At 36.4% G+C, this 22,498-nt stretch overlaps 1 protein-coding gene across 5 annotated transcripts in view; it reads left to right on the top strand.

Annotated features, from left to right (window-relative positions):
* pard3bb (par-3 family cell polarity regulator beta b) overlaps window positions 1-22,498 on the top strand; it is a 702,275-nt gene that overhangs the window by 238,831 nt on the left and 440,946 nt on the right. For all 5 annotated transcript variants that reach the window (XR_015499247.1, XR_015499248.1, XM_087267580.1 and 2 more), the window contains one exon: window positions 10,168-10,241. Coding sequence is in view for 3 of the 5 variants with exons in the window: in XM_087267580.1 (XP_087123706.1) it covers window positions 10,168-10,241 (74 nt within the window). In the remaining 2 variants the exon portion in view is untranslated. The remainder of the gene's footprint in view (window positions 1-10,167; window positions 10,242-22,498) is intronic.

Here is a 22,498-nt window from a genome sequence, read left to right as displayed (position 1 = left end):
TTTTTTCTCTCATTCGCCGTGCGGTATCAAACATTGCATGAAAAATAGCTCGAATCAAATATCACGTTTGTCGGAAGGGACATTAATGAATTCCCTGAATGAAAGAGCCAAACTGCAGTTAAAGTCCACCATTTAATAATTTGGCAAATAATTCGACTACAGATGTCCATGTAAACACAGTCACATTGTCCGCTGTGGGTGTGTGTTTTGACTCTGAAATTCAGCACGCCCAAATAGACACTCCCATACCAAGCCTCTTTTCTTCCTCCGACACTCCTCCCTAAACAGAGCTGGACACGCCCACTTTTCTGACTTTTTCCAAAGTAGAGGTGTGAAAACACACTGCTGAAACGAGGGGGTTTCATGGCCCTTTAAAAAGTGTAATCTTCGATGTTCAGAAAATGAAGGGTTTTTAGTTGTGGCTAGTAGAATCGTATTTAACAAAATAACCAAGGCACCTTAACAAAAACCCTTCAAGTTGTTTAAAACGGTTATGTAAAATTAGACAACATCAATGCTTGTAGCACAGACTACATAACTAAGTACACAACTACTTTATAGTGGTAATTTCCAAACAACGTCAAACTGTAACATTATTAAACGTTCATATTTAGTTGTTTTTAGGTTGCATTGGAAAGTGACCAAAGATAATGCAGGACATTGACCTTGGCTTGAAGTTGGGTTCTGACGTCAACCCAATTTTCATTTCCACTTAACACTTTCTCACAGGACATCGCTAGTCCATACCAGCTAGCACTCCTGTTTTTCCCGGGAGTCTCCTGTATTTCAGACCCATCTCCCACCCATCTTCCGTATTTCCGTATCTCCTGGAAAACTCCCGGAATTCCACCATCCACCCCTGCTACTCAGCTTTTTGGTACAGTCCAGTTAGCTTTTTTTTTCAGTCCCCATGCGCACCGATCCCAACATGCAACCTTCTTCATACCTGCTCCCCGCTCTTCGGTTCGCGCGCACCTTCCTGCCCGCTCTTCGCTTTGTGCGCACCACCCCCCGGATAAAATCTCCCGGATTTTATGATCCGAATCTTGGCAGGTATGCACTAGTCTCTCTTAGAATTTCACTAGTCTCTCTCAGGACATCGCTAGTTCCTCACACTACATCACTAGTCAGAATGTTACTGTCACAGCCATTTCACCCTGCAGCCCAAGACCGGTTACTCTCTGAAGCTAAGCAGGGCTGAGCCTGGTCAGTACCTGGATGGGAGACCACTAGGGAACACTACGTTGCTGTTGGAAGTGGTGTTAGTGAGGCCAGCAGGGGGCGCTCAACCTGTGGTCTGTGTGAGTCCTAATGCCCCAGTAAAAGTGAAGGGGACACTACACTGTCAGTGGGCGCCGTCTTTCGGATGAGACGTTAAACCGAGGTCCTGACTCTCTGTGGTCATTAAAAATCCCATGGCACTTCTCGTGAAAGAGCAGGGGTGTAACCCCGGTGTCCCGGCCAAAGTCCCTCTATCAGCCCTTATGATCATGGCCTCCCAATCATCCCCTTTCACCGAATTGGCTCGATCACTGTCTCTCCACTCCACCAATAGCTGGTGTGTGGTGAGCGCACTGGCGCCGTTGTCTTGTGGCTGCCGTCACATCATCCAAGTGAATGCTGCACACTGGTGGTGGTGTGGAGAGACCCCCCTCATGATTGTAAAGCGCTTTGGGTGTATGGCCATACACAATAAATGCGCTATATAAATACACACATTACATTACTAGTCTATCTCAGGACATCACTGGTTTATCACAGGACATCACTAGTCTCTCTTTGGATATCACTAGTCTCTCTCAGGACATCGCTAGTTCCTTGCACTACATCACTAGTCAGAACATTACTAGTCTATCTCAGGGCATCATTGGTTTCTCACAGGACATCACTAGTCTCTCTTAGGATATTTCTAGTCTCTCTCAGGATATCTCTAGTCCCTCTCAGGACATCACTAGTCTCTCACTAATCTCTCTCAGGACATCATTAGTCTCTCAGTAATCTCTTAGGACATCACTAGTCTTTCACTAGTCTCTCGCAGGACATCACTAGCCTCTCTCAGAACATTACTAGTCTCTCTCAAGACATCAGTAGTCTCTCTCAGGACATAACTAGTCTCCCACTAGTCCCTCTCAGGCCATCATAGTCACCTCATCTTGATTTCAAAAGCGCTTTTGCAGTGTTGAAAGCTGCTTTACTTAGACAAAAAAAAAAAAAAAAAAAGGATTAAAAGCCATAAGAATATTTCAGTTTGTGGAACTTTCAGCTTATTAGGCATATGTAGTGGTGTACATCTAGTTAGATCAAACAGACAATTCATACAAACATGACAGTTGACTTACTGTTTACTTTCACTTGTTCAAAACGTGTTTGGGTTTTTCTTTTTGGTTGGACAAAGATATTTTGAAGAAATCTGGAACCTGGTAATCACTAATATCCATAACAAGGTAAACAAATACCATGAAAGTTATTGTTAAAGTCAGTGTTTACAGGGTTTCAGTGTCTATTACTCCTTTCAGGATACTGTAAATTCAAATATGACTATGCAGCGGCATTGAAATTTTAGAAATTATATGTTCTTCAATTTTGATCACACCTATTTCTTTTTCTTTGTTTGTGATTCTATTTATATTGTTTCACATCTCCTTTTCTAAGCATTTCTGGTGCATGATTTGTCACCTGTGTGTTTATTTGTCCCGTCATCATCATTAGAACTGTGGCCCTCTGGGAGGATCTTGGTGACTGCTAATTGCTCTGGGAGTATTTTTTTGTATCTTGAACCCTCTGGGTTTAATAGTCACCAAGAAGTGATACTTTAAATGTATCACTTGTTAGAGCTCTGATGCTTGTCTTCCTGTGGGGGATGTTTGAGTGCTTGTTTGATGGTAAATAACACCACACTTCCTGCAAGGTATTAGCTGTGTATTATTGACAGAGCTTCACAATGTGTTTGTGGTTCACCTGCTGTGTCAAGAGAAAGGGAAATAACTGGACAAATCTCTTAAACATTGATCCTATTTATGGTCTGACTGACTAAAGTTTAAATCCTCTGTTCTCTTTAGTTTACCTAAAGGGAAATGTTGCCATTGTTTGCTCATTATTAGTTGTTAATTTGATCATTGTTTATTTGCTATATTCTGTATTTTATTTTTAAATTCTGTTATTAGTTACTCAAATTACTCAATGAAGTACACTTAATTACCCTCATGCCATTCCAAACTAGAAACCTTCAATCAAACCTTTTCAATGTTAAGTCTGAATTAGTAAGACAGGAGTCACGGAACACCTGAGATCTGAAGAGTCACTGCAAAGTTACAATAGAGTGAAAATATTATTAGCATGTATTTTTCAGGCCATTGACTGAAAGCATTTTGTGAGTATAAAAACATTAGAGAAAGGAAATTATATTGTTTGGAGGCATAACAAAGATTAACTGTATTTAGTTATTTTTACATTGAATACTATACTATTTTACGTTTGCACTGCAATTTTCTTAGGATTATTGTCTTATTTCTAGTGTAAATATCTAAATTTCAAATATTATTTTACTTACCCCATTGGCATATTATTTTGCTTATTTTTTTACTTATTATTTCTGAAAAAACATTTTTTTACTTTTAAGAATTTTTATATTTTTTAAAAGCATTTTTTTCCATTTCCTTTTTTTTTGGAATTGCGATTATTCAATTTCTCAACCTGAATACTGCTAGGCTGCCTAGAAAACAGATCAAATGCAGCAATTTAAACCATCTGGTGAAATTGTTCATATCGCAATTTATATTGCTGAAAAATAAAATATCTCAATATCATATTTTTTCAATATTGTGCAGCCCTATTCCAAACCTATGAGACATTTGTTCATCTTCTGACAAATCAAGATATTTTTAATGAAATCCAGGAGCTCTTTGATCCTCCATAGATAGTGATGGTCCTGACTCTTGATATTTTATCTCATTACAGAATCTCATTTTTTTTTCTCATTTCAATGGGGCCACAAAAAGGACAAACTTCTGTTTCATTCCATTTTTATTATAGTAAAACATGGGCTTTCTTCTAAATGGTTCAGTTTAACCATGAACATAGAATTAAACCAGATTTTAAAAACCTAAACAATACAAATATCAAAACAAAACAAAGAAAATCTATAGAATGTGTTGTGTAATAACAATAGAATGACATAAGAAGAAATACTGAACTGGAGAATGCCAAATGAACATAAATCTTCAATCGCTAGCTGTTGATATTAATATAATTTGAATATTTTATAATATTGTGATATTCAAGATTTGTGAGTCATACAGCACCGGATAACTCAAAACAGCAACCTCTGGTCTCGCCTCCATCATCAAGTCTCCGTTTTTGTCTTGACAACACAAACACTGCAGGCACCTCAACTGCTTTAATTTGATAGGAGAATGAAAATGCAAAAGCAGGCGGTCAAAACGCGAGACGCACATGGTGCATAAGCAGCACGCAAAAAGCTTGCAGCTGTTAGTAAACCATTAAAAAAATGCACCTCTCAACGCATAAAGCGCATTCGGTTTGATCAGTCCCTAAGTATGGAGTCTGCTTTTGTTTTGTGGATCACAGACTGCATGAATAAGAACATTACACTGGACGGCAACATTATCCTTACAAAAACTAAAAGCTTTATGAACCTTTTGCGGACATCGATGAATGTTTGCGTCTGACAACAGATTTTGATCTTTGGTTTTATTTTATAATACTGGACATATTTTTCTACGAAAGTTTGAACTGAGAGTGTTTAAACAAGAAAAAAAAAATTGAAAATACTAATGCCTGTCTGAGAAAAGTGCATAACGTGTGTAGCGAGGGGTTTTAAAGCCTTAAAACATCTATAATAATTGTTAAAAATAAAGCTGACTACTTCATGGATTTCGACTATTGCAGGTTATTTTTACAACTTAACTCCTGCGATTAACAAGGCACCACTGTACATGCATTGCTCGATTTTTTAAATTATTTTTTTCAGACCTATTTTTGATACCTATATACTAGGGATGTAACGGTATCAGAATTTCACGGTACGGTAATACCTCGGTATGAATGTCACGGTACGGTATTTATTGAATCATTTACAGGAAAAAAAAACTTTTGAAAATACTCCAAAAAAGTGCCAAAAGTGTCAATGACATACAAATTAGCCATCTATCTGTTAGCTTTGAAACAGGAACTTCAATTTTAATAACAAAAAATTATTAAACCATGTAAAAAAATAAAGTTTCAATTTAGTATTGTTGAAAACTCATCACATTTAACATTTAATCACTCACTTAGATAGAGATGGGTTTAAAGGAAAATTATCATATAACTATAATCTGGTAAAAGCTGGGATCTCTGGGTATTTACAATGTCCCCTGCAACAGAAAAAAACCCTCTCATTTGGGACTGAGGTTTCTGGGACAGGAGAGATATGACTTGGTCCATGTTGACAGCAGTGGGGTAACGTTGTGCATTGTCTTTCCCCCACTTGAGAAGACAAACCATGAGTGAGATAGAGGTCTCTTTGCGGTACAAGTCAATGTCTGCATCAATCTGAACAGTGTGCTGTGTTTCTGCAGTCCCCATGACTGTTATTAGTCGTATTCCCCAATTTGCAGGCACGTGCACACATAGGGCTCAACCTGTGCAGTGCACATGCCCTTTTTAGTCTTGGATAGAAAATGCCCTTCCAAAACGATCAAAAGTGCCCCCGCGACGCGACACAACCTCCGTCCAGTCCAGCCCTTCAGTAGGCGCGCGACAACACCTCTCGAGTATGCGCGCTCAACCCCCCCTCGGCGCTTTACAATACGCTCGCCACAACACAGCTGATCAGAACGCGCGCGACAGCACCGCTATTCAGCACGCGCGCGGCGACAACACCCGCTTTAGGTTCGATCATTTCCATCTTTTTTTCATCTCCGCTACTAGCAGCACACTCCATTTCCGCATTACTGGATCTGTAGCGACAACAGACCGCAAAGGATTATGGCCACGCCGGGGCTGATGGGAAATGAAGTTTCAGCTAGCTCCCGTTCGCTTCATTCGCCTGAGCAAATTTTCTCAGAAGACCTATAGTTTTACCGAGTCATGCGACTTCGGTAATATCGAAAAAAATTAATATTGCGGTATGACGGTATTTACAATACCGTTACATCCCTACTATATACATATTATGTTGTTTTTTTTTTGTTAAGGTGGAAATCAATTTACAAATAATGTAACCTCGACTGACAGCTTTAATTACACTATAAGATTTTAGACTGTGCCGCTAACCGTCATCAGCTTCAATTAGTGATGCAATTCTTTCATTTAGAAGGCTGGAGTGTTTACCTTGGTTAAAGTGAAGAAACACTCCTACAAGTAAACTCCTCCTATAACCCTCTCAGCATGTGGCACGTATCCCATCATACCTTCCAGGGTTGTTTGCTTCCCCTCCTGGCTCCATCAAGGCTGTCGCTGTTTTCTTTGTTCTCCACTGTTCCATTACTGCCGGCTCCATCCGTGTCATTCATTAGACGAGGGTCAGCATGAGGAGATCAGACACTACGAGCAAATAAAACCGGTGACATGCTCATCAGATCATCAGTCAGCCACTAGATTAATGCTTTTGTTCTTTAATTAGCAACAGCACCAAACCGTGACTCAAACGGCACAAACTAATCATTAAAAATGAGAGGAGAATGAATCACAGGCGCATTCGTGTTTAAATTTTTTTTTCTTTTTTTCTCCTTCGGGTGGGCGTTTATGTAGCTTGTGTGTGCCCATTAAAAATATGTTTTGTGTGTGTATTAACAAGGGAACAAGCCATCAGTTGTCATTGTTCGGTTAATTGTTTGCGGTTGCTCGTCTATGAAGGTAGGCGTTCTGACATAACTGCACATGCCAGTAATGTCAGCTTTCAGGAGGATAAAGAGTTAACGCTTGTAGTCTTTTCAGTTGTTAGGTTGACAAACTTAAAGACATTTACCAGGCAATAGTTTATTTAGTGCTTTAAAGGGGTATAGTTCCCATTAAAATAAAATCTGTCATCATTTATTCACCCTATTTAATTTTTTTCTGTTTAACACAAAAGTAGTTATTTGGAAGAATGCTGATTGATGCTATTCATTGTTTTTCCAACCGTGAGAAAAGCGAACTAAGAATAAGGTTTAAGTCCACATGAGGGAGTGTAAATGATGAGGTCAAATAATATTGAATAATGATAAAGACTATTCAAAGCCAATCCAAATCACTCAATAATAAGCATGAGCTGCAGTTGACTGAAAAACATTAGACCTCATTTTCATCTGAAATTGCACTCACCGGCCACTTTATTAGGTACACCTGTCCATCTGCCTTATAACGCAATTTTCTAATCGGCCAATCACATGGCAGCAACTGAATTTACTTAGGCATGTAGACATGGTCAAGACGATTTACTACAGTTCAAACCAAGCATCAGAATGGGGAAGAAAACAATTCAAGTGACTTTAATCGTGGCATGGGTGTTGGTGCCAGACAGACTGGTCTCAGTATTTCAGAAAATGCTGATCTTTTGGGATTTTCACGCACAACCATCTCTAGGGTTTACAGAGAATGGTACAAAAAAGAGAAAATATCAAGCGGCAGTTCTGTGGCCACAAATGCCTTGCTGAAGATCACACCGGGTGCCACTCCTGTCAGCTAAGAACCGGAAACTGAGGCCACAGTTTACAAAGGCTCACCAAAATTGGACAATAGAAGATTGCAAAAATGGCGAGGCAGTGGCGCAGTAGGTAGTGCTGTCGCCTCACAGCAAGAAGGTCGCTGGGTCGCTAGTTCGAACCTCGGCTCAGTTGGTGTTTCTGTGTGGAGTTTGCATGTTCTCCCAGCCTTCGCGTGGATTTCCTCCGGGTGCTCCGGTTTTCCCCACAGTCCAAAGACATGCGGTACAGGTGAATTAGGTAGGCTAAATTGTCCGTAGTGTATGAGTGTGTGTGTAAATGTGTGTGTGGATGTTTCCCAGAGATGGTTGCAGCTGGAAGGGCATCCGCTGCGTAAAAACTTGCTGGATAAGTTGGCGGTTCATTCCGCTGTGGCGACCCCGGATTAATAAAGGGACTAATCCGACAAGAAAATGAGATGATATGAGAATGTAATTTGTGCTCTGAAGATAAACTGAGGTCTCTGTGGTTTGGAACAACATCAGTGGGTGTAATTTTTGTATATTTTTAAAATTTGTAAACACTTTTTTGGGAGTAATTCTCAAAGTCACATGACATAGGTTTGCTTATTCCGTAGAAATTAATCACATTAAGTGGTCCTATAAAATTGAGGTAGAGCACGGAGAAATTAGAAGAATGTTTATTGACAAAAAAATCTAACCACACAAAAACAAACAAACAAAAAAGCCACTCATTTGAATACATGTTTATACCAAGTGGAAACAGTAATGTATCTTGACTGACCGTTAGTGGACAGTTCACTGAAATTTTTAGGACCTGGTGGAAACGGCCATAGACTACTGTTAAAAAATAAATAAATAAATAAATAAAAAAACTCTTTTATTAAAAATATTTTCAAATTTGTAAAAGTTAGGTTGCTCTCATATCTATTTATTGCAGAAAATGGAGAATCGTTTGCTTTGCCATGTGGTATTAAAACATCCTGATTCATTCTCAAAGCTCTGGACCTCCCTCCTTAAAGGGATAGTTCACCCAAAACTGAAAATTCTGTCATCATTTATTCATCCTTCAGTTTTTCCAAACCCATTTGTCTGTCCTTCTTTTGTTTAACACAAAATAGTATAGCTTGAGGAAAGCTGAAAACTTGTTATCGTTGACTTCAATAGTTTTTGTTTGTCCTACTGTGGATGCCAACGGTTACGAGTTTTCTTCCAAATGTATTATTTTGTGTTCTACAGAAACTCAAAAGGGTTTGAAACCACTTGAAGGCGAGCAAATAGTGAATAAATGTTCATTTTGGATGAACTGTCCCTTTAAAACAGACTTTTGGCTTTCTGAAGGCCCACTTTGAGAGGCCAGGCTCTGATTGACAGGTGCTAATGGGGTCAGAGGTCAGAAGCAAGTACATTAGGGCATTTTTGCTCATGCTGACCCCTGCACACTTTCTGTCAAAGCTGAAGGGCAGCATGATGCATTTCTGCTGTTCGATACATCTGAGTGACCAGCCATCCCTACGGACGTCACCCCGGCCGCCCTGGCCCAAAACTACATATTATACATGACTACAGCGGTCACTAGACACCTCTGGCTTGATTAAAGCAGCGTTTTCACACTGTTTGTTACAGTTGTTCTCATTAACGACCATGTCTGGTTGCACAAAATCAGCTAAGCTTGGCACAACATCCGCTAAATGATGCGTTCGGTATAAACATAGCTATCCAAGTGAAGCCTGAAATGCCACATACAATTAATTATTGCATTTTATTGGACACTCACACAGTGATATGCCTTGTGCAAGTCATTATCCTTTTACAAACACATTTACACATATACGTGGTGCATATTTGTAATTACTGTCAAGCATAATGCGACACACACACACACACACACACACACACTTGTACGCTAGTAAAAGCAGCTGCATGACTAATGATCATTCTCAAATCCTGACATGAGATAAATTTGGTGTTTTTCTTGAGAGAAATTCATCAGTTCTGGCACATCCGCTCTAATGGTCTTTTAATGCTCAAATCAGCAGCCATTTCTGTCAGAGGAAAATTCCTCCCTTGAGCCTTTGCAAGTAAAATAATGTCTTATTATTTGCCTTTTTTTGTGGGGAGACATAAAGGAAACTCATTTTACTCGTTGTTAGCTAGCATTTGCATTTATTGCCTGTTTATTTTACCATTAAATGTATTTTCTTTCTTTATGTTCTTTGTAAGTGTTTTTTTAGTGCTGTTTGTAAAGTATATGTTCTTGCTTCCCATCTGTGCTGTTTAAATGCTGGTCTGTGAAAATGTACATCAGAAGTGTCCATATGTCAATCAGAAGTATTTGGTTATACACCAAAAGCACAAAGTTGTAAAATGGTATGCAGCATTAAAGTAGTAACTTTTTTCTTATTGTTTATACATTTAAAGAGTCAGTCATCCTTATGTTTACTATTTTAGATATTCTGTTGACTAAAGCATGTTTTTTTTTCAGTTTTTCATAGTTTCTTTGCATTTGTTCTTTTTTGTAGGGAATACATGTACAGACTGACATGGACTTTACAGCTGAGTTGACCGGCAACAAGTCTGGCCCTTTGACTAGCAAGTAAGAAAACTGTGTGTGTGTGTGTGTTAGTGTGTGAGATACATTTACCCTACTGAGGCTTGTAAACCTTTCTTTCTTTCTTTCTTTCTTTCTTTCTTTCTTTCTTTCTTTCTTTCTTTCTTTCTTTCTTTCTTTCTTTCTTTCTTTCTTTCTTTCTTTCTTTCTTTCTTTCTTTCTTTCTTTCTTTCTTTCTTTCTTTCTGAAATTTTCCCTGGGTGTTGGTAATCACCCAAAGAAATCCATATATGCAAAGAAAACAAATCAAATTAGTTTACAAATTAAGTAATACATAATAAAATGACGAAGGAAAAAAGTATTAAACGCATGAAGAAAGGGAGGTGTAGAAAGGCAGTAAACGCCCAGACAGCAGCTGAAATCTCTCAGTAGTTCTACAGCAACCCTGTGCCCTTCATCAGTGTAAATGAATATTAGCTGCTTCAGTCCAACATTTACATTTCCAGGATGATGAAGATGAAACCAGAGTGGACATTTCAGTAAGACTGTTAGGAAAAAGAAATATATATTTTTAAATTATTTTTGTCTCTTTTTCTTTTCATTAAACAATTATTTGTGTTGCTTATTGGTCATTGTCATGTTTGGCATACTAATGAAGTGTTTTTGCAGAAGTAGATAGAGCTTATAGAGGTGAGTATGCCTGATTGTCTAAAATAACTTGAGCTTGGCAGCTAGAAACTTCCTATCAGCAGTATTTTAACATAGAATATGTGCAGTTGAAAAAGGTTTAGACTTTTTAATGTTTGATGAGGACGATTGACAAGGGACAAATTTCAGTAAGCTCCACCTGTTAATATCAGCTGCCTTTAAAAGTAGTATATAAGTTGGGAAGTGAGGAAATGAAAATTGTTGTGCACCTCCTGAATGAAACGTTTGCGTTGCACTGAGGATAACATAATTTTGTGAATCAAATTATTCATTTGTATCTAATAAATTGGCAATATGTTAAACCTTGAAGAAACACCTCTCCTGACCTTTTTTATTTAACAGTTATGGAATAGATTGAATATTCTAACAGACAATGATCCAAAACACAGCCAAGGAAACTCTTAAATGCTTTCAGCGAAAGAAAATCAAGCTGTAGAATAGCCCAGCCTATCACCTGACTTGAATCCAATAGAATATACAAATTAAAGTTCAGATTTGATAGACGAGACCCACAGAACCGTCAAGATTTTAACACCATCTGTAAAAATACACCAAGTCTGTAAAAAACTCACATCTGAGCAATGCATGTAACTTTATTTATTAAAGGCGTCATTAAGCTGCCATCGCTAAAAAAAGCCTTTTATATAAAGTATCAAATACGTTTCAGTAGTTCAGTACTTTCTCCTTGTGTCATTTTATTTTCATTGCACATAATTATTTTTAGATTTTTATTTTTGTCTTGTTTTATTTTTATGTTTGTATTGTTTGGGTTTTCACCAAAATCTGGTTCAATTTTATGTCAACAACTCCTTTAGGAATATTATTCCCAGGAAAAAACATGATATGTTGAATACTTATTTTCCCCACTGTACAGTATGTATGTATGTACAATTGAAGTCAGAGTCATCAGCCCCCCTGAATTATTAGCCCCACATTTGTTTTTTCCCCCAATTTATGTTTAACAGAGAGAATATTTTTTTAACCCATTTCTAAACATAATAGTTTTATCAACTCATTTCTTAATAACTGATTTATTTTGTCTTTGCCATGATGAAAATTATATTTTAATAAATATAATTTATTAAAAATGATCATTTTAAATATAATAAGAATAATAAGAGAAAATAATGTCTTATTATTTGTCTCTTTTTGTGGGGAGACATAAAGGAGACTCGTAGATTATATTTTACTAGATATTTTTTAAGACACTAGTATTCAGCTTAAAGTGACATTTAAAGGTTTAACTATGTTACTCAGGTTAACTGGGCAAGTTAAAGTTATTAAGTAAGTTATTGTTTAACGATTATTTGTTTTGTAGACAATTGAAATAAATGTATATAGTGTAAAGGGGCTAATAATTTTGACCTAAAATGGCTTTTAAAAAAAATAAAAACTGCTTTTCTTCTTGCCGAAATAAAACAAATAAGTAAAAACTATTATCAGACACACTGTGAAAATTTCCTTACTCTGTTAAACATAATTTGGGAAAAAATGAATCAAAAGGAGGCTAATAATTCTGACTTCAACTATGTATGTATGTATGTATGTATGTATGTATATATGTGTGTGTGTGTGTGTGTGCATGTGCATGTGCGTGTGCGTGTGTGTGCGCGGGCAGTTCACCCCAAAATTTGATTTGGGGTGAACTGTCACTTTAAAAATGATGATAACCCTACAATTCTTTTCTTTTTTTTTTGGTGCATAAAATAAAGTTAATTTAAGTAGTCAGTTGATTTTATATATGTATTATAACATTGTTTCTCAACCACATTCCTGGAGGACCACCAGCTCTGCACGTTTTCCGGGTCTCCTCAACTAAACACACCTGATTCAAATCCTCAGCTCGTTAGGAGAGACTGAAAGAGCTGTAATGAGTGTGACAAAGGGGACATCCAAAACATGCAGTGTTGGTGGTCCTCCAGGAACGTGGTTGAGAAACACTATATTATAATATAATGATGTGTATACAGTTGAAGTCAGAATTATTAGCCCACCTGAATTATTAGCGCCCCTGTTTATTTTTTTCCCCCAATTTCTGTTTAATGGAGGGAAGATTGTTTCAGCACATTTCTAAGCATAATAGTTTTAAAAACCTATTTCTAATAACTGATTTAATTTATCTTTGCCATGATGACAGTAAATAATATTTTACTTGATATTTTTCAAGACACTTTTGTACAGCTTAAAGTGACATTTAAAGGCTTAACTAGGTTAATAAGGTGAACTAGGCAGGTTAGGGTAATTAGGCAAGTTATTCTGTATCAATGGTTTGTTCTGTAGACTGACGGGGAAAAAAATAGCTTAAAGGGGCTAATAATTTTGTCCCAAAAATGTTTTTTAAAAAAATCAAAAACTCCTTTTATTCTTGCCGAAATAAAACAAATAATACTTTCTCCAGAAGAAGAAAATATTATCAGACATACTGTGAAAATTTTCTTGCTCTGTTAAAAATCATTTGGGAAATATTAAAAAAATAATAATAATAAATAAAAAATCTAAAGGGGGCTAATAATTCTGACTTCAACTGTATATATATATATATATATATATATATATATATATATATATATTAGTGCTGTCAATCGATTAAAAAAATTAACTAATTAATGGCACCTTTTTAAAAAAAAATAATCGCGATTAATCGCGATTAATCACATTTAATATACTGAAACTTGTAATTTTGGCTATTTAAATGTAAAATTAATGTAAACGCAAGACAAAAAATATTTAAATTCAAAATATTATTGTTTAATAGAATTTTTGTTTAACTTGTAACACAGATTTCTTCATGTAAACAACATACCCACAATAAACCATCAAGATCCTGGCTTGACAGCCATATTTATTACTGAAATTAAAACACAGGCATGTTAATGACATTTAAATTTCAAAACAATCAATGCCAATAAAAAAACATTGATTTCCATGTTGGATTCTAAGTGGACTGCAAAAAAATGCCAAAATACAGGAATTGCAGATATGGAAAATGAAAAATTACAATAATAAACTATAGAAAACAAACTGTTGCACTCATTGTAAAGTTTTATTGCTGTGAATTGAGAACATTAATTATAGAGTAGAAACAATTTTGCTTAATCCTCCTTTACATTCATCCAGTTGCTAGGAGTATCCCGCAAGTGCACAGAGACTGCCAAATGCCCGCAAATGAATGATAATTTCTTGCAAACCGGTCGTTAAATACATTGCACACCCCTCTCGCCCCTACTCAGATACGTTGCTCACTCCACCCCTGACACCCCTCAACAGGCCTGACACAGACACACACACAGACAGACACACAACGCGCTGCAGATGTTTTGGCCCCAACGGCCTTCCATACTGGAGCGATTCCCCTCAGATTCAACACGCATGATCACGTTCATCAAATTTGCTTAAAATAAGCGTCCTAAAGTATTACTGTATTTCACAAGGATTCTGACACAACAACGCGAGGCATACGCTTTCGTTGCGTTTAATGAGGAAACACGCTAAACTTGGAGGGCGCATGCTGAAAGGCAGAGTAATGCCCTGTCTTTGACAGCTCGCGTCTTCACCGGAGACTTTCTAAGTACATTCACGTAAGACAACAATACTCCGATTTTAATATGATTAAGATTATACTCTTATTAAAAGTCTACCGTGTAGCCTTAAAAGGAACCTTACTTTAAAGCTGGGGTCTCAAACTCAATTTACCTGGGGGCCGCAGGAGGCAAAGTCTGGGTGAGGCTGGGCCGCATAAGGGATTTCACAAAAAAAAGTCCTCAAATGTTATTAACAGTTTTAATTATTTCTTCTGAACATAAAGTGTCGTGAACATTAATAGAACATTGAGTGAAGATTACGAACAGTTCTTCTGAACATGGCATCTTTTGCCTACTCCTTGCTGCCAGAGACTTGACAGCGCTTCTTCTCACAAATCTGAACCACATTTGACTTTAGAGCGGAAGCAGTTGAGACCCTCAGTATGGCTTGGGGGAACTCACTCAAAACTTCCATTCCCTCACCCACTGCAGAGTGGATGCGCGCGTACTGAAGAGCGGTGTTATCGCGCGCGTACTGATCAGCTGTGTTGTCGCGCGCATACTCAAGAGCTGTGTTCAAGAGCCCCTACTGAAGGGCGGGACTGAAGGTGTGCCGCGTCGCGGGGGCACTTTTGATCATTTTGGAAGGGCACTTTCTATCCAAGACTAAAAAGGGCGTGTGCACTGCACAGGTTGAGCCCTATGTGTGCACGTGCCTGCCCTCACCTAAAAAAAAGGCGTATATATGTATAAATAAAACACCCCCACCCCACTCCAGTCACATCAGTCTGTACCAGTCTGTATCTACCTATAATATATATAAGATGCAGGCTGTAGCTAGGTAGGTGGCAGGCTGCAGATAGGTAGCTAAGTGGCAGGCAGGGGCGGGAACAGCTTAACTTGGTTCTGGCCGGCGCGAGTTCCCTCCTAACACTTCCCGCCCGTCACAGCGTCTAACAAAGGGGCGGGGTGCGTGGTGACATCACCGGCATCCCCGCCCCTTTGTTTACACAGCGGGCGGGGAATGCCAGTGACCGCTGTGTACGGATAGAATCAGCGGAGCGGGGAGCGCTCTCTCTCCCCGCTCCGCTGATTCTGTCAGTGTACAGTGGTCGGCGCGGGCCACAAAATATTGCACTGAGGGCCGCAAATGGCCCGCGGGCCGCGAGTTTGAGACCCCTGCCTTAAAAGAACACCGAGTCACGAAATGCGGGGGATTTTCTTTCTGTTCGCCATGCGGTATCAACTTACAACAGATGTCGAAAGTTAAAAATGAAACACCCGAAATTGCATGAAACTCTGGATAACTTGTGATGCAACTAATTGTTTTATACTGGAACTTGCCTTCAAAAAGTGCTTCCTTGGTCTTATCCACATTTATTGCATGCTGAACACACGTCCACCACAACAGGAAGTAAAAAAACCTGAACTGCGTTAATTGCGTTAATTTTTTTTAACGCGTTAATTATTTAAAATTAATCGCATGCGTTAACGCGTTAATTTTGACAGCGCTAATATATATATATATATATATATATATATATATATATATATATATATATATATATATATATATATTATTAATACATGATACATGAAATTCTCCCTTATGTTTTACCTTGAACGACCCAAAGCCGCAATCCAATGTCACCTAATCAATTAGACACATGTACTCATTTTGCTAGTGATCTAAAAATGTTTAACATCTAAAATAGTTCTTTCTAATTTTACATCATGGGTTTTCTTTAGATTTGAATATTTTCACAAACCTTCTATTGTTTATCTTTAAATGGATTATTAAAAAATCCTTGATTTTCAATGAGTTGTTACACTTTTAGTTCCCACTGTACTCTATATGTTGTTGTTTTTGTTGTTTAATGCTGTGCTTTTATTTAAAACAAAAATCTCTTCCTCATATCTTATCATTAGCTTACATCCCAATTTTTCTGCTTTTCATTGAGAAGATCAAGGCTTTGTGGCACTTGCATATAAAAAGATTATTCATTAAGCAGCTTCAGAAAGCAGAGGGGAAGGGCTCACACAACACAAACAAACACATGCATTAATCAAGGAGAGAGATGACTAATGAGCCAGTCTGGGATTAGAGACTCTCTCGCCAGCCTCCTCTGAGTCCCACAGCGCATCTAAACATTAGAGCCGGCCTTCAATACCTCTGATCGACATTTCTGATACATACTCTCTGTTCCTGTACACCAGCAAAAAACACTCAAACACCAGTTAAAGCTTTGCTTCATTAAAAAAAAAAAAAAAAAAAAAAAAATATATATATATATATATATATATATATATATATATATATATATATATATATATATATATATATATATATATAGTTGAAATTATTAGCCCCCCTTTGAATTTTTGTTGCTTTTTTTAATATTTCCCATATTATATTTAACAGATCAAGGAAATTTTCACAGCATGTCTGATAATGTTTTTTCTTCTGGAGAAAGTCTTATTTGTTTTATTTCGGCTAAAATAAAAGCAGTTATTATTTTTTTAAACACCATTTTAAGGACAAAATTATTAGCCCCTTTAAGCTAACTTTTTTTTCGTTAGTCTACAGAACAAGCCATCGTTATACAATAACTTGCCTAATAAACCTAACCTGCCTAGTTAACCTAATTAATCTAGTTTAGCCTTTAAAAGTCACTTTAAGCTGCATAGAAGTGTCTTGAAAAATATCTAGTAAAATATTATTTACTGTCCTCATAGCAAAGATAAAACAAATCAGTTATTAGAGATGAGTTATTAAAACTATAATGTTTAGAAATGTGTTGAAGAAATCTACTCTGTTGAACAGAAATCGGGAAAAACAGGGGTTCTAATAATTCAGGGGGGCTAATAATTCTGACTTCTACTGTATATGATGGCTGAATGGATGACCAGAAAGATGGATGGATGACTAGAAAGTTGTATGGATGGATGGTTGGTTAGTTGGATAGTTTGTTGGTTGGTTAGTTGGTTCCTTGGTTGGTTGGTTGGTTTGTTCATTGGTTGGTTGGTTGGTTGGTTGATTTGTTTATTGGTTGGTTGGCTACTCGGTCTTTCGGCCGGTCAGTCATCAGATAGATTTTGTGATGCGTATTTGTGTAGAAATTAATAAATAAATTGCAAGCATAATTAAATACAATGGCACAAAAAATAAAATAAAAATAAAAATAAAACAAACATAATTGTTTGTTTTTCAGTAGAGCATAAAAGTGTTCTGGTGTCAAATTCAATTGTCAGCTAAAGCTTTCTTAAAAACTGGATATGTTTAAGTATGATTAAAATAACAGTAATTAATAATAACAGAACTAAAATAACAGTTAATAACAGTAATTAGTAAAAAAAGTAGTACAGACATATGATACTTAAGTAAGAGCCATTCACACTTAGCGATCAGTATCTGTTGCAATAAACATTAGCATTCACTTTAACGCACATTTTTCTATTTGTTATAAGCACATACTGCATGTATGCCAGTTTCAATTCTCTCTGATGGTTTATGATTGACATTAAAAAAGAAAAATGCACATCAGCTGAAAAAAAGGCATTCTAGAAATGTTTACAATTATATTATTTTTATATACTATTTTTATTATAGTCTTATTGTGTCATGGTTTCTGCTGTTCTTTTAAATATAGAACAAAATACAACTATATCAGCTATAAGTATTGTTATTGTCCTTGGCGTGAACAGGCCTTTAGACTATATCAACAACAGCAGGAACAATTATTATTGTTGTTGTTGTTGTAGTAGTAGTTGTATAATAGAACTATTACTACTAATACTACTAGTAATAATAATAATACTACTACTAATAGTTGTTATTATTATTATTATTATTATTATTATTATAATTATTATTATTATTATTATTAAAGCTGACAAGGTTATATATAATTACATATAATTCTATTTATAATTCTTCTGGACGATTTTCTGGCAGGCTACAATTTTTATTATATTTTCTTCTACTGATGTTTGGATTTAAATTCTACAGATTCTTAAGTTGCATACATATTTGCAGATCTTTAATGTTTTAGCTTTTTTTGCAATCTCTTTTTCGAACAAAGGCTTTTGTCAGAGTCCAAAATTCCCCAAAGCACATTCAGAGCACAGACGGACAGTAAGGAGGGTTGATGGGGTCACATCCTCACAGCATGACTCCTCTACCACGTCTAAACCAGACTTTCACCATAGCAACCGGCTGTGCCATCACCGTGAGGAATGCTGGATGCTCTCTGCTCCCCGCAAATGATCCTTGAAATTGAGAGGGGAAAAAATGAATTATCACTTGCACTTTGAATGTAGAATGTGAAAGCCATAAGTACGGCCAGTGCTTTGCTAATAACATTTATGGGTTGTAGAAAAGTGTAATTCCAAGAAAGTGTTCAGCGGCTTTATGGTCGGTCAACTTAAAGGAATAGTTCACTCAACCCCACGTCGTTTCAAACTTGGCTTTCTTTCTTCCGTGAAACGCAAAATGAGATTTTCTTTTGAAAAATTGCAACTTGCAAGGAAAATCGTTTAGAGGCCACGTCTGTTCAGATCCAGAGAGGAAAAAAAAGGTATAACACTAACATAAAATAGTCCTAAAACATAAAAAAATATTAATAAAATACTGATGTAATAAACATAACAAAAAAAGGATTTAGGTGATATTATATCACTATTATAAAATAATATTATATGCCTGATATCATGAAACAAACATTTGTATCTTATAATACCATTTTTTTCCTCTAGTGAATGGAAAAAAAAAAAAAAACTTGTGAATTTTCTCTCTGTGAATGTGGTTTATAGGGATACATGTTGTTTTGTTGTTGTGAGAAATGATAAATTGTGCTCAGTGGACCTCATTCATGAAATACAAGGATGAAAAATCCTTAAAGTCCTAGTGTGAAAAGGCTTTGAAACAATAGAAGAAAACAAGGAATATAATTTTTGGATACAGATGATTAAGTCTTGATGACTCTGAAAGCTAATCACTGATTTGACATTTTCTGAATTCATTTTATTTATTTATCTCTGCAACCAATAAAATCCCCGATATTGTGCAATTGACCCCTTGCTAAGCCACACTCAAAAACCGCCACTCACTAATCATGGGTTAGCAACCGTAGCTACATGCAGGCCTGTCAAGCTTTTGAGTGAGTGAAACAACCCAAAGTGTTGTGCATATGGACTGTGCAAATCTGATTTCGGTATCCTAAAGGTTTGGACGGGGTGGTGGAATATTTTTTTCCTTTCCAAAACCTAAAAGCCAAGGGGAGAAATGCCAGTGTGGAACAAGCTGTGTGAGGGGGCAAGCTGTGTAAAAGCTGTGTAAAAGAGCGTGGTTAAGTTAGTTTTGTTTTCGATATTCCTGACACATTTAGTGAAAAGCGGCAATAACTCAAAAACCTCTTACCCTAAAAAGAGCTAAACTGTTTCGTACTAAAATACAAACCAGGTTATGTATCCCAGTAGTCTATTTTTATTCTTTTCCCCCGCTCAATATTATGAGCACTGCTCCCTTTAAGCCTTCGTAATAGCTGTAAGATTGAGCACAATCCAGTCATATTTCCATCTGCTTCAAGCTACGAATATTTGAAATTACATATCAACAGAATAAAACAGAGATGTGATCACAAACTGAGTAATTGCGATCAATATACTTCACCCGCAGCTGTTTTTCAGTCATTTTTAACCCTCATGTCGTCAGAGCTACAATTAACTGTTGTTTTTTGTGTTTTGGAGATTTAGTCATTGGTGACAATATTATAGCAGGTTAGTGTCTGGGTGTGGGTCAATGATGCTAATATTTGGCACAAAACCATCAATTTAAAACAAACAAAATGTTAATCTAGCTTCCGGTCCAGCTTTGTTTCTGTCTTTATACATGTGCGACATGAAAACATGCAATAAACTGATGTGGTTTAAAAGGGAAACTTAAATGCACTTATTGGAGATAAGAAAGACGACAACATGTTTTAGTAGACAAGTGTAACAAATTGCATCAAACACACAGAAAGGCTAATAAATTAGCATTAGGATATTACTGTGGCCATAATGGACTCTAAAATCAGGGTTGTTTTTGATTCGTGGTTTTTCTGAGTTTTTCCCCATTTCTAACTTATTAATATAAATGAAACATATTTGTTTTTTGTAGTTGCTGGTTGGTTGATACAACTGATAAAAAAAGTAAGTACAAACCCAAATCAGACAAAGTTAGGACAGTATGGAAAACGCAAATGAGAAAGTAGTGATTTCTAAATTTACAAGTCAAAGTAAATTTAGAAATCACTACTTTCTTTTTTTTATTTGCTTTTTCCATACTGTCCCAACTTTTTCTGATTTGGGGTTATACAATTAAATACTTAAACATATAATGTTCATCCTTTTATCTGTTTTTCATCTAAATTGCTGTTAGTTTTTACATTTAGTAATTTTGAATCAAGTTAAAAATGAAGGTTTTGCTATTTAGAATAGCTTGCATAGATACAAATGTTAATGATAAACCAGAAAAAAACTGAAAATAATTATTAATAGTATTTTCTCCACACTGGTGCTATTCAATTGAACACAACATGGGCCGCATTTATTAAATGATTGTTTTTGAGTTTCATGTTTGGTAAAAGTTTGCGGTAGATTAGATTTATTTATTTATGAGGATGCTATTCTTACCAAGTTTACATTTTTAATGAAAGTCAGAATTATTATAAATATAATGATAGTAATGGATGGCGTGGTGGCACAGTGGGTAGCGCTGTCGCCTCACAGCAAGAAGGTCGCAGGTTCGAGTCCCAGCTGGGCCAGTTGGCATTTCTGTGTTGAGTTTGCATGTTTTCCCCGTGTTGGTGTGGGTTTCCTCTGGGTGCTCCGGTTACCCTCACAGCCCAAAGACATGCGCTATAAGAAAAATGATGTTTCCCAGTACTGGGTTGCAGCTGGAAGGCCATCCGCTGTGTAAAACATATGTTGGACAAGTTGGCTGCTCGTTCCGCTGTGGTGGAAAATTGTAATAAAACAAATTTTTTTTCTAGATGAAAGAATTCAAATTATTTTTTTCTGTTATGTCAAAGCTGAATTTTAGGAGTCATAGCATATAATATATATATATATATATATATATATATATATATATATATATATATATATATATATATATATATATATATATATAAATATATATATATATATATATATATATATATATATATATATATATATATATATATATATATATATATATATATATATAATACATAATATGCATATTTATTTTTATTGTAATTAATGTTCAAAACATATTTTTTAATGTGACGTTACAAACAACCAAATATTTTAGAAAAAATAATTAAAAATTCACTTCACATTTAAATATCCTTGCTGAATAAACAGATTAACTTCTTTTAAACTTTTGAATTGCATTGCAGGTAAATGGCCAGATACTTTTTTTTAATAGACTACATGATATGAAGTAAAATGCGTTTTGCATAGATCTATTGTTTCTAACTAATTAAACAAAACTTAATGAACTAAACAATTTGCATTAGTATCATTTTAAAGTCATTGGTTCCAATATATTCCACACAGTTCTAAAATTCTAACTCTTAGTTCGTCTAAGCCCACCATCTCAGTCTTTACCAATTTTTCCTTTTCCTTTCTATCAGTCTGTTTTATATTTCCTTGTGTATATGTGTCTCATTTGGCCTTCTGTCTGTTGAGTTTCCATCTCCCATCACTTCATCATCTTATTGTGTCATTAACGTCTTCCACCGTAACCCTTTCTCCATAAGCCCTTCATTTTTCACCCTTTGTTCCTTCCCCTCTCTCTCCCCGTCTGTTTTCCCTTCTCTTCCTTCCTCTGTCTGTCTGTCGTTTTGCAGTCATTCTGAGGGGCCGCGGACTCATCTTTTCGTTCTTATCTGCGATGCCATTGTGCCGTCAACTCCCTGCCGTCAAGCCCTCAGGCCTCTTTCACACTGACACCCGTTTATCATCATCCTCTCATCACCCTCTCTGCCAATCACACGCACACCCACTGATAACCATCCGCTTTATCAGAGAGACAGTGAGAAA

This window comes from Danio rerio, chromosome 9 (assembly GCF_052040795.2).
Source record: "Danio rerio strain M-AB ecotype USA chromosome 9, GRCz13ab, whole genome shotgun sequence".
Lineage (NCBI taxonomy): Eukaryota > Metazoa > Chordata > Actinopteri > Cypriniformes > Danionidae > Danio > Danio rerio.
Note: the sequence above shows the minus strand (reverse complement) of the source record. Positions and strands in the feature narration are given on the sequence as shown.